General features: G+C 39.1%; 1 protein-coding gene across 5 annotated transcripts in view; it reads left to right on the forward strand.

Moving 5' to 3' along the window:
* Positions 1–1,390: 1,390 nt before the first annotated feature.
* LOC111871175 (phosphatidylinositol 3,4,5-trisphosphate 3-phosphatase and dual-specificity protein phosphatase PTEN) overlaps positions 1,391–16,002 on the forward strand; it is a 73,105-nt gene continuing 58,493 nt past the window's right edge. For 3 of the 5 annotated variants that reach the window (XR_004513741.1, XM_023864074.2, XM_023864070.2), the window contains exons 1-8: positions 1,392–1,512; positions 1,642–2,419; positions 7,063–7,192; positions 7,664–7,838; positions 8,149–8,256; positions 9,074–9,215; positions 11,476–11,639; positions 14,684–14,862. Coding sequence is in view for 4 of the 5 variants with exons in the window: in XM_023864074.2 (XP_023719842.1) it covers positions 2,122–2,419; positions 7,063–7,192; positions 7,664–7,838; positions 8,149–8,256; positions 9,074–9,215; positions 11,476–11,639; positions 14,684–14,862 (1,196 nt within the window). In the remaining variant the exon portion in view is untranslated. Of the gene's footprint in view, positions 1,513–1,641; positions 2,420–7,062; positions 7,193–7,663; positions 7,839–8,148; positions 8,257–9,073; positions 9,216–11,475; positions 11,640–14,683; positions 14,863–16,002 lie in introns of all 5 variants that reach the window. The other 2 variants (XM_023864072.2, XM_023864075.2) reach the window with 2 other exon arrangements.

The following is a 16,002-nucleotide window of genomic DNA, read 5'->3' on the forward strand; positions in this document are numbered from 1 at the left end:
ACAATATCAAGCCCTGGTGCCTATAATTTTGCCACTCGAGAACAACTGGATCACAGACAGTGACTTCACTTTCATCTGGGTTCTGTTTGTAAAGTTATGTACCCCCATATGCTTTTATTCCTGGGATTAGCAAACCTTTTCCCCCAAACTTGTCAGAGATTGATTAATATAACCCAGAACTACTACTGTAGATAGTTTAAAGCCAACTAGAAAATTTGATTGATGGCAAAAATGTAATTTACTCTCATAAAAACATTAACACCCAAATCAGTTACATGAAAAATGTAGCAAGAGAAAGTTTATAAAATATCTTTTTTTTTGTGTTTTTGTGTGTGTGTGATGAAATTACCACCAGATGTTTAAGGGAGAAAAACTAGAACTGCCCTGGGATATTTCAGTAAAGGGCCGTTTTATCAATGTGCACCATTCATTTCAGCAGCTAACTTTAGAAATAGGTGTTCACATAAGCTGAAAATACTACTTCCAACTGTAGGATTACAAGAAAATTTGGACCTACCATACATGCATTATGGATAACACATAGGTTAATTCAATTGAAATAATTAGGAGAATGCCACCTTTTCAGGTTCTGTACAAATTAATATTATATGGTCATCGGTTTAATTGGTAATCAGTGTAGAGAACAGGGTCATGGAATGTGACACAATGTAGGTGGTTGTGGCAATCTGCTGGCAGTTCTTGTGTGGGAACTGCCCACTTACAAGCAAACATTACAGTGACAGCTCAAGTACCATTGCTTAGCAAAGGCGAGTAAACAGTCATTTCTGTGTAGGGTCTACAACAATATGTGACTATGGGAAGCACCCACAGTGGATCGAGTACTAGCCAGTCACAAGCTAGAAACCATTCACTGTCTAGCAGCAGTTCCCACACTTGTATTAGATGCCCTGAAATTATGCTTCAGTTGAACGAAGGTCATATAAATTATGTCAGCATCACAAAATTTACGGTTTGAAGAATATAACCGAATAAAATGCTCTGCTAACGAAAACGCAAATTCCAGTTAAAATGTTGGCCACACAGGCATAAAAGTTGTTACGCCTGATATTGGGACGTAGAGTATTAAAAATAATTCAAATTTATAAGTACTTAATTACTATCAAATTCTCAGTTAAAGACTTGCAATCATGTGCACAGTATTTGGTTTTATCACCGTTTTGTGATTATGGTATATTTACTTCATACTGTGACATCTGAATTTTAATTTTGTAAATGAGCCATTTGTGTCGAGCGTATCGATTTGTCGAACTGTGATAGTCTCACAGCGCCAATTGCGGAAGTGTGAATGTTCCTGAAAATGAATTGGACAAAGCCCGTGGACGGAGGTAGGATGGAACGGATGGAAAGTATAGTATACTACATAGAGTAAGCACCTACGTAGAATTTGTGCTGCGCTTTTCTAGCGGAGAGAGATTATGCCCTCCAGGTTGCCTAGCGCCGTATAACCAACATCACAATGACTATATGTCGATCACCACTTGACAAAAAGAAGTATTTAAACAAGCCATTATTTTATAATTGCATTACTATTTAAAAATATGTCATAATTGAAATACGTTACAAAAGTTATTAAATTAATTGAGCATTCATAAATCTTTGATACTTTATTCATATTGGCAGGCTTGTCGTCTGCTTGATTGGTACTACGCCGACGCAGAAGGAAAATTTCGCATCTGATGCCGCTTCCACAAGCGCTAGTTGGTCGCCATATGAGTGAAATTTCTATGTACTACGTTATTCATGTTGGAAGAATAGATTTGAGTGTAAAGACGCCATTAATTCATGCTGTGTTGTGCATAGGATTTAAATAAAGTCTTGACACATTCGAAAATGGAGAGTGTGTCGTAGAAGAATAGTCGTTATGATCTAATACAAAGGTGGGAGTAAAGGAGTGCCGATTAGACATTTCGTCAATGGCATTGTGATGGTCATTTCTGTATACCTGATTAGGGAGCGTGACAGATTGCACATTGATGTTGGGCAAGTATGAGTTACTTGCGTTGGTAACATTTTGAGTTCTGGACACGTGCTTAAGAACTGAGAAAGATGTCTACCCTCTCACCAGTGTTGGTTGACAGTCCAAGCGAGAGGTGATGTCATATGCGGTGGAAACTGTGTAGTGGATTTTTTATGGGGTTATGCTTTTCCTGCAGAAAGTCTAGACTGAACAGTGTAAAGTCTGAACATTTTTCTGCATCTGCAACACCACTCCATGTTTGTGTCGAGGAACAAAGAGAACCAGAACTGGGTTCGTCTTCTAAAGAAATTTGCCAGTACACAAGTTACATAAGGATGGCAAACACTATGTCAAACATGAAGATGACTAATCCAATTAAAGGTCTCGTCAGTAAGAGACGGAAAAGATACACTCAAGATGGATTTAATTTGGATCTTACCTGTATCCTTTGTTTATGCTCTCAAGTTATATTTGTAGCTGTTGTGTTTGGTTGTACACTTTTGGGTATAGTTCACTGCTCTCCTTTTTTGGGGACAAAATGTTCCTGTGGAATATATAAGCACCACTTTGGTAGAAAACAGTAGCTAATCGCCACACAGTCACTGAACACAGGAATAGGCAGTTGTCACTTGATCAGTTCTTGTTGGTGATTCCTACATTACATTGATGTTTCCTGCAGCAACATTTTATGTCCCTAAACATTACTTAAGGGAAGTTATTGTAAGTAATAATTAATTTTATGAGTTCTTTTGGGTGTAGATAGCTTATATAGATTTAGGTTGTGTTTAGAAATTGAAAGTGAAATCCAAATTCGTTGACACATGGTTTTGGGTACATTAGATTGGTGTCTTAAGTTTAAGTCTTGTGCTAAGAGAAGGATCATCTATGGTCCATCTAAAATAGGTGGTACTTAGAGGATTTGGTGCATATACTTCAAGTAAGGAAAATTCATACATATACCTGCTCACACTCCCCCAGCTTTTAACACAGAATTTTTTAAGATCACTGATATGTAATTGTTATTACACATGTAATTTATTAAAAAAGTCAGCATTATTTAATAAATAGCGGCTCTAAACATAGTGATTACATCATTAATTTCACTCTCTTATTTCCCATGATTGATCTGTTCTTGTTCATTTGAAATGTGTGTAATGTATTTTGTGTCCTTCTGGATATATTTGTATAGCATGTAAATGATAAATGATACAGATCCTTTGGATGTTCACTTTTTTCAGTTGGTATATCCTTGTGCATTGGTTTATTTCTGAGGAGCTTGAAGTTCATCACAGGGTTGTTAGGTACAGCTAAAATTGTATTTCGTACATATGAACACCAAGATCATTCTCTTTTGCAAAATTGCATGTCTCCATAGATATTTTTTAAAGTACAGCTGTGTCTGAGATTTGATAACCGCCTCTGTGGTCTAATGGTCAGAGTTTCTGGCTACAGATCCAGAGGTGCTACCAGATTTTTCCTGAGAGTAGTGGGCCTAGAATGGGTTCCACTCAGCCTCATGATGATAATTGAGGAGCTATTTCAAGGAAATAGCGGCTCCGGTCTAGAAACCCAAAATTAACGGCCGTGGGGATTTATTGTGTTGACCATGCAACACCCTCTATCTGCAAAAATTGGCACTAACTTTGCCGACAGGCAGTGGTCGCTTGGTTGGTATAATTTGCTTGCAGACTGAAATCATGGAGTCTGAAATTTGAGGTTCTTATGGCATTGTAAGCATAGAGATCTTCTGAGATGTGGTGCTATGCAATCTGGTAGATCATTACAAACATTTCAGAGGAGCCTACTTTCTCTGTCTTCAGGATAGTGTGCTCTGAAGATGAAAGCATATTCAAGTCAAATGTTAATATTGATCTTCCAGACTGCATGGCATCACATCCCAGAAGACTTTTTCAGCTCTGTGACTAACATTTAAGAGTGGTAGAAATAATTATTCCTTTCTGAGAAGAGCAGGATCCCATGGATGTTAACCTTTAAACGACTAAAGACCCCGTATGGGGTTGCACAAGTTTAGTCAGCGGTACGAATGTCCCCATATGGGGTCGCACAATCCGCGCGTGCGGACGTTATTTAAAATACATTTTTAAGGTAGAAAATAATGTCCTACTTATATAATTTTTGGCCACCATCTGCATGGAGTATCTGTCTTCCCACCTGCATCATCTGCCGGAATGTTGCCTTCGTGTGGAATTCTAAAAAAATCCGGAAATGCAGAGTCCGATTTCGCACTTCGCGAACATTGTGCGGACGGTCTTTCGTTTCCCACGCGAAAAGCACACACGACACCTCAATTGCGAAGTAGAGGAAGTCGGCCAGTGATGTGGTTTGGCCTTCTATAATCGAGATATCTCCGATAAAACGGCAGGGGTTCGACTCCTGGTCGCACAGTCCGCGCGTGCTATCTTTACCTGAAATAAAAGTTTAACGTAAAAAATAATTTTGTACTTACGTAATTTGTGGCCACCATCTGCATGAAGCGTCTGTCTTCCCACCTGCCTCATCTACCGGAATGTGGCCTTCGTGTGGTATTCTTGGAAACATCCGGAAATGCACAGTCCGATGTCGCACCTGACGCACTTTGTCCGGACGGTTCTTCGTATCCCACGCGAAGAACACTCACGACATCTCAACTTCGAAGTAGAGGAAGTCGGCCAATGTTGTATTGTGACCTCCCCTATTCGAGATGGCTCCGATCTAACAGCCGGGGGTCGACCCCTGGGCCGTTGAGGGCGAGGTGGACCCCTTCCAGCGAGCTCCAGCATGTTCCGCACAAGGGCGAGACGAAAATCTCTGTGTGACAATTTCGCGCCACAGGATGACAACAGGATATAACTGTTCAGAATCGTCAGATCCAGGAGATGGAAAAATAGTTTATTTGTCCATTTCCAGGTCCGACGACAGATGCCATAACTGTTTGCCATCCTGTCCGCCTTGTCCACATAACCCATGTGCTTGTTGTAGTCAGCAACAACAGCTGGTTTTGTGGCATTTCCATGCTCACCACAGAAATTGCCTTCTGCTGGAGGAGAGTGCATATTTGTCAGCATGTAAACGTCACGTTTGTCCTTCCAAACTAGAGCTGTCATGTTCTGTCTCACCCTAACACGAATGTCCCCTTTCCTAAGTCGAAACTGTCTTCGTCGAAAATCGTCAGGCAAGCCCTTCCGATTAGGTCTGACTGTCCCACAGCACGTTATCTTCTTTGTCATCAGTTCGTCAAACAAGTCGGGCGAAGAAAAGAAATTGTCCATGTACAGTTTGTGACCTACGCCCTCAATACGCCTGCACAGGTCCCTAACTGTAGCATGTGTCGCTGTCACGTCTCGGTCGGCACGTGTCCTGTCTTTTCCTAGGTAAACTTTCATGTCATACGTATACCCAGCGGCGTCACAAATTTTGAAAATTTTGATTCCGAAACGTTTGTGTTTCTTCGGAATGTACTGCTTAAAAATCACCCTTCCCTTGAATTTAACTATTATTTCGTCAACGGCCAAATGTTCGGAAGGGTTATAATATTTTTCAAATGCGTCATTGAGAGTGTCGAAGATGGTCCGAATTTTCCATAGTCGGTCATAACTGTCGTCATTCCTGTCAATTTCTGTCCTGTTGTCTGCAAAATGTAGAAAACGAAGAATGTGAAGAAATCGGTCGCGTTTCATTGTCTTAGAGTAGAAAGGCGTGGCAAATTGTTCGGCAGTCGACCAGTAGTCCGTCAGTCTGTCTCTAATGTCATGTCCCATCTGAATGATTATTCCTAGAAACAGAAACATCTCGGATTCGGTCACGTCAGGCCGCGGAGAAGGTCCGTCTTGACGTCTGTCTACGTGCTGGTGGTAGTATCTGTTCGTCTCTTCCACCAGCAGATGGATAATCTCTGCGAAATACAGCATGAAAACGCTGAAAGGGGTGGAATCCTTATTTACATGTGGAGCTTCATGGGTTTTTAACCCCACAGCTCCACCTGAATAAGTATTCACACTCCTCGTGCCACGCTGGTGTGGCGGTCCCCAGGTTGCCGACGAAGATGATTGGTCTTCATCGATATCACTTTCTGATTCGCTACCTTCAACGTCACTCTCAGAATTGTCAGTACAACAATCTGAATCGGTGTCATTGATCAGCTGAAATATGTCGGAATCTTCCAGATGAGATGAAGCCATGGTAAAATCACACTATCACGTAACTAGACAGAACGCTTCCAGTCACAAACTCAGGACTCAGTGTAATGAAACTGTATAAAGAAGTGTAATCTTAGTGTGCAACCCAGCTCGATAAAGCAGCACTGAGTTCATTTCATTCCCCCACTCTCCTCATTCCTATTGAACTACGTCATGTTACGATAAAACTTCAAAGTACTTCGAATGAACCCTTAGAATCACGGACCTATTCCGTTGATAGAATATTCCACACGACACTAGGCCATGTACAAACTTCGACTGCACAATTCCAGGAACTAAGCTCTATTATCGCTTTGTTGATACTACAAACGCAATTGCATAAACAATGTTAGCTTTGATCTATATAAGAACAGTAGGAACGTTATACTGTAGCTGAGAGCGAAGACACTGAGCTTATTTTCACTCGTCCACATCCACATTCCGAACAAGGTACGTCACTTATACTCCAATGTTGCCAAGTGTCTTCATCCACCAGATTGCATTCAGGGGTGTCCAAAACGTATGAATTCTCGCAGAGAAGGAAAAAAATTGGCAAATTTCTTTTTGGAGTCAGTGCAAAAATTTTAACATGTTTTATACAATCTGTAAATTACAATATCTGATTCTATATTCTTTCGAGAAAAAAAACAGCGTTTATTTCGTTCGTTTATCACAGAAATTGCAGAAATAGGAGCAAATTTAGTAAGTGACTACAGTTTTTACGGATTTCTAATAGCGGCCCTTTAAATAATTCCGTACGGCTGCCACAACCGGAATTTAAATGCCCGTAGGATAAAGGTTAATAGTACAACCAAGTAGGCTTAATATATTTATGTGTTTAATGACTTTTATCTGTTCTGTTTTCTTATTAGGGTACAGCTGTTGTGATTTCCTTGACTGTACATACAGATATTAGAGCAAACTTAATTGCCATGGGTTTTCCTGCTGAGAAATTGGAAGGAGTGTATAGAAATCACATCGATGATGTTGTCAAACTTTTGGAAGCCAAACATAAAGATCATTACAAAATTTATAATTTGTGAGTTTTTTTTAACTTTCTTTCTTATTGGTTGTGTTTCAAATCAGTGCATTGGTAGAGATAATATAATGTGTTGCATGCCAGTCTGCATAAGTAGCTACCAGCCAGTGGGCAGCAAGTGCGTGCCCCTGACGTGTTTTGTAGAGCGTGCATACATCTTTTTTAATATTGTACATGATAAATAGTTATTGCCTAAATTAAATATTTAATTTAAGTCAATAAATAAAAAATAAAAATATCAAAGACAGTGTTGAGTAACATGTGAATCTGAGTGGTATAGATAATAAGTTAGTAAAAAAAGGGTCATGTAATCCCTTGTACTTAATCATGTAATTAAGCACTATGCTATAAAGATGTGTGTGGGAGTGGAGGTATAGCTCCACCATTCTTAACCTGGGAACTAGGAAGAGATGAGTGATAAGCTTGCTCTTAGTGTAAACTATGCTCATTGCTATAACTGTTGTGGAGCAGGTGTTCAGAGCGTTCATATGACGTTACAAAGTTCCAACAGCGGGTTGCCATTTATCCATTTGATGATCACAACCCTCCAAAGATGGAACTTATTGGACCATTTTGCACTGATGTGCACAATTGGCTGTCAGAGGACCACAGGAATGTTGCAGCTGTTCACTGTAAAGCAGGAAAGGTAGAGTATTTTCATTTGATTTATAAGTAAGAAGTCGTTGTAAACTGGAAATTTATGAACTGGAAATATGCTAAAAGGATCCAGTAGGTGTAAATCACATGGGAAAATATTGGGACCAATTTATTTTAACATTTGTAGTTTTCATGTCTTCAGCAAAGCTGTCATAAGCAGATTTCATTGTATTAATTTTGAAATCAGAGACTTAAGAGGGATCAGTGTCTGATGGATCTCTTTACGTTGCTGTATTTCCTTTGCTTGTTTGATATGTTACTCATATATTTCTGAGTATATATAATTTTCATATTCTCAGGGCCGTACCGGTGTAATGGTGTGTTGCTACATGCTACACAGTAGACAGTTTCCAACAGCCAATGAGGCACTGAATTTCTATGGTCAGGCAAGGACCCATGATAGAAAGGTAAGGATTGACTGAATTCTGAGTGTACAAATGTCAGAATTGATGTTAAATGTATGATACTGACTGTTCTTTGTAATTAGGTAAAGATAAAGTTGTCCCTGTGCTAATTAATTAGGCACCACACCATAAGGATGTGTATGAGGGTGGAGGTATAGCTCCAGCATTCTTGACTTCAGCAGTAGATGGAGGTGAAGGATCGACTTGTCTGCCTTACCCCTAGGGATCGAATCCCTGGCACCCATTGGGTATGAGGCTGGGTGGGCCCCAGAGGCAGTCTACATGCCATGGTATAGAGAAAAATCTTTTGCCCCTGCAATATCCTAATAGTAAAGAAGTTTTATTACATGTAGTAACATTAATTTTGTGTGAAGAATTTGTTAACCTCTTTGGGATGAGGTTTTCAGTGACGGTGATTATGAACTGTCGTCTGGGATGTGGTGCGATATACCGTATTTACACATGTATAGGCCGCACATTTTTTGCCAAAAATTCAAGAGGAAAACTGGGGTGCGGCTTATATTCGAAATCACACTTCATTTAAAAAAAAATATATTCATAATTAGTAATACAGGGTGTTCTACTCCTGAAATAATATTCCAAGAAAATTATTTTTTCTGTAATTTCTGTCTGAAAATTGTGCTGCGGCCTGTACACACACGCGGCCTATACATGCGTAAATACGGTAGTTTCAGAAGGACCTGCTGCCTACAGCTTCAGGGTAGAACATAGTATCACTTCCCAGAAAAGAATCTTCATTTTAACACATTCATTGCAATTGCTGGTCACATTTCTGTTAATTGTGTGGTTTTTCATTTAGGGTGTGACCATTCCTAGCCAGCGACGTTACGTTGGTTATTATGCATCTTTAGTACAAGAACAGTTGAACTATCATCCAGTGACACTTCTCATCAAAGAAATTCACTTGGAACCCATGCCAACGCTTAATGGAGGACAGGCCTGTATGTTTAATGAAGTTATTTTTCATAATTGTATATTAACAATTGGCGTAAATTTTGAACTGTATATTTTCAGTTGGTATCTGTCCCTAGGATGTATGGGGGCTTAGACCGAAATGAATCATAGTATGTTTCTTCAGCGTAAGGGGTCAGGGAAATGTGACTTATGAGATTTGTCAATGTAAGAAAGATTCATGGAAACTTTAACAATGATTGTATTGAAATGGAAATTTTGGGTTGTGTACATAGAAAGTTCTTTTATACAAAAATGAATTCATTGTATGAGGTTACTTCTTCACGGACAGAAAAGCTGTTAATCATTCTAGTTATTACGTTATATTTTTAAAAATACATTATTCTGACAAGGCACCAAAATTATAGTCAGAATCGAAAAAACAGTACTTCCTACATCTTTAATTCACATTGTTGACGTCATTGTTGGATTCTTCTTAACCAATTTTACAGAGCCAAGCCCTTCTTGAGAAGCCAGCAGTTATGCACCTCCTCTAGAACTTACCAGCATTTTATGGAACATGAAGATTCATTACCATGTTCACAAGAGCCCTCCACTGGTCCCTATCCTGAGCCAGCTTAAAGCAGTCCATACCACCCCACCCCATCTCTCTCAGATCCATTTTACTATTATCCACCCACCTACAACTTGGTCTTCCTAGTGGTCTCTTTCCTTCTAGCTCTCCCACTGATATCGTATATGCATGTTTTCACTCCAATTCGTGCTACATGCCCTGCCCATCTCATCCTTCTTGACTTGCTCATTCTAATTATACTTGGCAAAGAGTACAAGGTATGAGGCTTTTCATCATGCAGGTTTCTCTAACCATCTGTCAGTTCATCTCTCTTAGGTCCAAATATTCTCAACACCCTGTTCTCAAACACCTTCAGTTTCTGTTCCTCCCTTAATGTCAAGGACCAAGTTCCACACCCATACAGACCCACGGGCAAAATTGTAGTTTTGTATATTCTGGTTCTTGTCTTTTTAGACAGCAGACGAGAAGACTAAAGGTTCTGAAATGAATGGTAGCAAACATTACCTGAATTCAGGGTCCTTTTAATTTCTCCCAAATCAGAATTTGTTTTGTTACTGTTATTCCCAACTGTTTGAACTGTGCCACATTTTCAAAGGAGTTAAATTCTTATTATATAAATTAACGTCATAACATTGACAGTAATAATTGAGATGTTTTGTGTGAAATAATCATTTCTTTGTAATTGTACTATCCTACATTAATTAGAACACATAGAGAGATTTCTTTGGGTGCCTAAGCAGATTGTAGAATGGTTTCTGTGAACTTATATGCTATGTGCCAGCTGACTTGTATATCCTAAGCCCCACATTTCTTGGCTAATGCTAGTGTACAATATTATACTGTATCGTATTTCAACAATGCAATAATTACAGTCTCTCTCTTGTTATCTCCTATGTCAAAAACAGATTGAAACAATTTGCCCTCATGTACAAAACCTGCTTGGAGAGTGATTTTGCAAGAAAAATGAGGGTAATGTTCTGACATAAATTTCAGGATGTTACAATTCCACATAGAAGAAATATTCATAGAAATGTGATTAAAGGCCAGTAGTGTCATAATAACTAGGGAAGAAATGCAATTGAAACTCTTGAGTACTTACTGAAGAGAAATTGGATGACATTTGTGCTAGGATTGAACATTTTTCTTGGATATCCCTCAGACATGTTGCACAGGAGACCAGGGTTTTAAAAGCATCAGTACGGAGTGCCTTGAAACTCAATAGTTCATGTATTGCATGGACTGGGTTTGTTTGAGAATGGGTTCTGAGAAAAATATTTGAACCTAATAAGGATAGTGACAGAAAGCTGGATAAAATTGCATTATGAGGAACTTCATAATTTGTGCTCCTTGGCAAGTCCTGTTGAAATTCTGAAATCAGGGAGGATTAGATGAGCGGGGCAGATTTGCTTAGTTTCCTGAAAACAGCCTGCAGACAGTGGATGTAAACCTTTCATGGAGGTGCCAAAAATGTGTACAGAATAGTAGGGAATGTATTCAGAATCTGCTGTAATCTGCATGTTTTATTTGTGATATGTTGAGGCTGTAGATTTGTCTTTTCCGTTAACAGGCTGAATTTCCATTGTCCCAGCTAATGGGAGGAGTATTCATCTGTTCCTCCCAAAGAGGTTCACTGGTTTGTGGGGTGCCCAAAAACCTATCTGTATATTGAGTGCAACATTTTTGTGTTTTTGCAAGAAATTCTGTTGATATTTCAGGTCTTCAGTTAGTGATCTCCGAATCGAGTAAAAAAGTGTTCTCATCGCCAGTATATGAAGTGAAGAAAGGTTCTCCCTCTTTCCACATCTCCTTGGATCAGTGTATACCTTTGCAAGGTGATATCAAGGTTGAGTTCTTCAACAAACCCAAGATGAAACGGAAAGTAAGTGACCCGTGCCTGTTGCTTCTTTTATGTACTGAATTGGATTTGAAATTTTGATGGGGTGACTGTTTTCTGTAATGTGACAGCATGTAATTTGGTATATAGGTCATTCTTTAAAGGGATGTATTTTTACTATCTTCAGGGTAGTTGTCTTACCCTGAAGATGGTTTCAGTATGTTCATCCAAAATTTTGGTATCGGTTAACCAACTATAGAGCCTTACATTTCAGAAGACAGCAAACTTGAGATAAGGTAAAGGTAAAGCTAACCATCTAACAGGCGGTGGAGGCCCATAGGGTTGTGAAACATTGAGGTTCCCACATTTTCTAGACAGTCGGCTAAAAGATGGTGGTGAGGTTTCATCCTTATGTTCTGGCCATCCTTTACTTCCAGGGAAATTCCTGGTTCTCATTTCTGTTAGAGGCTGCATCAACCACAGGGCCATAGTGCGTTGGAAGGATTAGGTCAATTAAAAAATTCAGTAACCTCATTGGGAATCAAATCTGCAACCTTCTGGCTTGTAGCATAGTGCTCCGACCAACTATCCTACCGCATGCCCCACTTGAGATAAGGCTGTTTGTTAATAATGCTTTGTAACTTAAATATACAGTGCTACAGGTGGCTTATGGTGAAGTGATTGAATCTGTGAAGAAAGCAGAAGTTGTGTTACATATTGAGTAATGTAGATGAAAATGGTTTTCTGGAGTTCTGAATAACTGTAGTATTACAGGAAGCAGAAATTGAAAGTTACAGATTCTTTAACATTTCTTTACTGTTAACCAAAGCGTAATTTATAATTAGTTCTTACCCCAGCACTGCATTTTTTTATTTCTGATTCTGAGTTCAACTTCTCTGTGAGACATAGTGTTTTGTGGATATTTTTTTAAGAATGTTGCCAGCTCTCAAACCTGGCATCAGGGGTGATTATTTAATAAGTTTTATGATTAAATGGGCTGTTACTCTATCCAGAATTAGCCATGTGAGGATATTAAGTGGAAGCAAAGATTTGACGTTGCTTGCATCTCTGTTAGGGGGCATGCGGTAGCGTAGTTGGTTGAGGGGCTGTGCTACAAGCCGGCAGGTCGTGGGTTCAAGTCCCGATGAGGTCATTGGATTTTTTTCAATTGATCTAATCCCTCCAGCCGCACTATGGCCATGGGGTTCACTCAGCCTCTGACAGAAATGAGTACCAGGAATTAATGAAATAATTTTCCTGGGTAGTAAAGTGCGGCCGGTGTGTAATGCTGACAACCTTACCGCCATCTTTGAGCCAGTTATCTAGATAATGTGGGACTGTAACGTCTCACAACCCAATGGGCCTTCATGGCCTGGTACAAGGATAGCTTTACTTTTTTTACCTGAATCTCTGTTAATCCACAATTTTTTCAATATAATTATGTGTCTTTCTTGGTTTATATTAAGTCATTACTTCATTAGAGTCAGTGAAAGGTAGTAAGAGTTGTAGTTGGCTGCCTGCTTCTGCACTCTGCCTACTCTCCATGGCCTTCAAATGATCTGGTGGGAGAGGAGGTAGCTGCTTGGCAGATGGGTGGGGAGAAATTGTGTCCATTCTTTCATTGACTTATCTATAATATGATATATGTTAACTATTGTTTCAGATCACATCTAAGGTTTTCACAGTAGTCCATTTGATGATTGTCTTTTGGGATGTGATGTCACATAATCTGATAGTTAGGTACAAATGTTTCAGAAGAAAGTGCTGTCTGCTTCTTCAGTGTAGAAGAGCCTCTTCTTCCCTGAAGATGGAGGCAGCACGTTCCTATGAAATGATTGTAACTATCTATTAGACTGTGTCATCACATCCCACAAGAAAATTACATTCATCCTTTTAGATGGTAAAATAAATCATAAAAATCTTAACACATCGTGGACCGGTGATTTAAATATTTAAATCACCCTGGGGACCGGCATTAATAAACCTACTGTCCTAACTTGTGCACTGTTCACTTTAAAAAATAATATAAAATCTCCTAAATAATTTTATGAACTAAAATTTTTGGAGAACACTTACCAGTGCTCCTAGAGGTGATTGAGAGTGTGATATTTCTGGAAAGATTCCCATTTGTGAAGTGGCATTACACAGAACTTGCAATGTAGACATATTCCTTTTTTTGTGAACTGTGCAAACACGGCATTGCCTAGAAGGATGCTTCCCCTTGGAATGTTCACTCTTCACATTTTTCAGGCGGGTATGTTTCCACATATCACCCGAGAGTCGCCCTGGGGAGTCCACATGAGACCTGCATTGGGTGGGAGTTGATGGGCCGGATGCACTAAGTCTGTGTCTGACTCTGGTTTTGCCACCACCATCTGGTCTGTAGCCCAGGCCTTTGCCACATTCATCAGAAATGCTTTGTATTTCAATTTCAAATCAGGGTTTAGATTTTTGTGATTTTTTTTTTAGATTTTTTGCTGTCCCCGCAATGGTCCTACCCGCATTTTCGTCAGAGCTACTGTCACTTTTACTGTCTGTGGCCACAATTCTTTGTTGTCCCCTGTCACTGCCACTGTCTGAGTCACCATCACTACGCGTCTCACAAGGCACGTAAGCTAGCTCATCAGAGAAGAATTTGTCCTTGATCCATACCCCAACACTTACTACTGGCTGATACATACAACTTGAAGACCGGCAAAGCATTTTCATTTAGAGTGGGTTAAGAAAACAGAGAGGTCATGTTACTGAATACTAAGCAAACATTCCGGAGTTTTATTGCTCACTAGCCATGCACCTGTGCGGCAAAAGAGCAAGGTATAGTGTGTTGCAACCTAACATGTCCTAAAATCATGATATCGTGTGACCGGTCCGCCATGTTTAAAAGCGAAAAGCATGATATCATGCGACTGGTCCTCAATGTGTTAATATAGACTGAGTTGCAGCATGATCTGTACTGGTTATCTAGGAATGTGAAATGAAATAAACAGCTAAACACTGTGGATTTAAATGTCTTAAAACAGTATATATTAATTTCATTACACATGTAAAATGTAATTGGTTAATAACTTTATCTTTTTTCCTCTTTGTAGGAGAAACTGTTTCATTTTTGGTTCAACACATTCTTTGTTCGTGAAGAAGTACAAGTACCTGAGGCGCCAGTGAATGGAAATGAGGATATGGGTATGGTCCCTCCTCCTGAACGTTCTAGCCGAGCCATGAGCTGTGATGAGCAATCCCATGTGCCACCTCTGAACATCCGGCAACCCAGGTATTCAATGTTTTCTTTATAAGTACAAGGGCTCAAATTGTGCAGTCATTTTAAGCCTGAGAACCAGGCAGTAATGCTTAGACAAATATCAGCGTTTGCATTTGGAAAACCAATGTTTCTATTAAATGCATAATAGAGAGATAGAGAGCCTTCTAAGCTTGTGTAGTGAAATGTTAGTAAACAAATGCCTGGGGTGTGACAGATTATATTCGTTTTGATTGTGTTAATCACAACATTTTGTTAACAAAATTAGAGTTTTATGGAATAACAGGAACATCTCTTGAAAGTAATGAAATCTTACCTAGAGGGCGGATACCAAATGGTCTTAAACAGTAATTCTTCCGGACTCCAGTTCCAATTGCGAAGAGATAAAGCATGGCGTCCCACATGCATCAATACTTGGTCCATTGCTTTTTTTACTTTACATTAATTACTTACTAAAACAATGAACAATGATGCTGAAATCGTTCTATTTGTGGATGACACTAGTATAATCATAATTAGGGTTAACTCTATAAATTTTAAAAGTAATGTTAATGAAGTTTTACAAGATATAAATAGGTGGTTCATTACTAATTTATTGCCACTAAATGTCAATAGGACACAATTTATCCAGTTTATAACTAAGACTAGTTCTTTAATCAATTTAAGTATAATGCATGGGGACAATGGAATAGTTAATATTTGTAATACAAAGTTCCTTGGACTAACAGTGGACAACACATTTTCTTGGAAGACTCATATAGAGCCATTTGTACTCAAACTAAGTTCACCTTTTGATTTATTTCATTCTGGTCCGTCACACTTACAAATTACAAAGACAAAACAACTCCATCCAGTGTGACTATTGAAGTTTTTACTGCTTGAAAACTTAACACCCTTGCATGTTTATGTCCCTATAGACCATCATCAGAGGGATATCGATACTTTTTGGAAACTGCTATCACAATGGGTGTTTTGAGTGTTAAAATATGTGGTGCAATCCAAAAGTTCCCGAAATATATTAATAAAAACTATTACATCTTACCTAGATCTTATTCTGCACCATCACCTTCAAAGTAGTCCCCTTGGGAGCACATACACCGATCCCAGCGTTTCTGCCACTTTTGAAATGCATCCTGGAAGTCTTTCTTTGTTAGG

This window comes from Cryptotermes secundus, unplaced genomic scaffold (assembly GCF_002891405.2).
Source record: "Cryptotermes secundus unplaced genomic scaffold, Csec_1.0 scaffold419, whole genome shotgun sequence".
Taxonomy (NCBI): Eukaryota; Metazoa; Arthropoda; class Insecta; order Blattodea; family Kalotermitidae; genus Cryptotermes; species Cryptotermes secundus.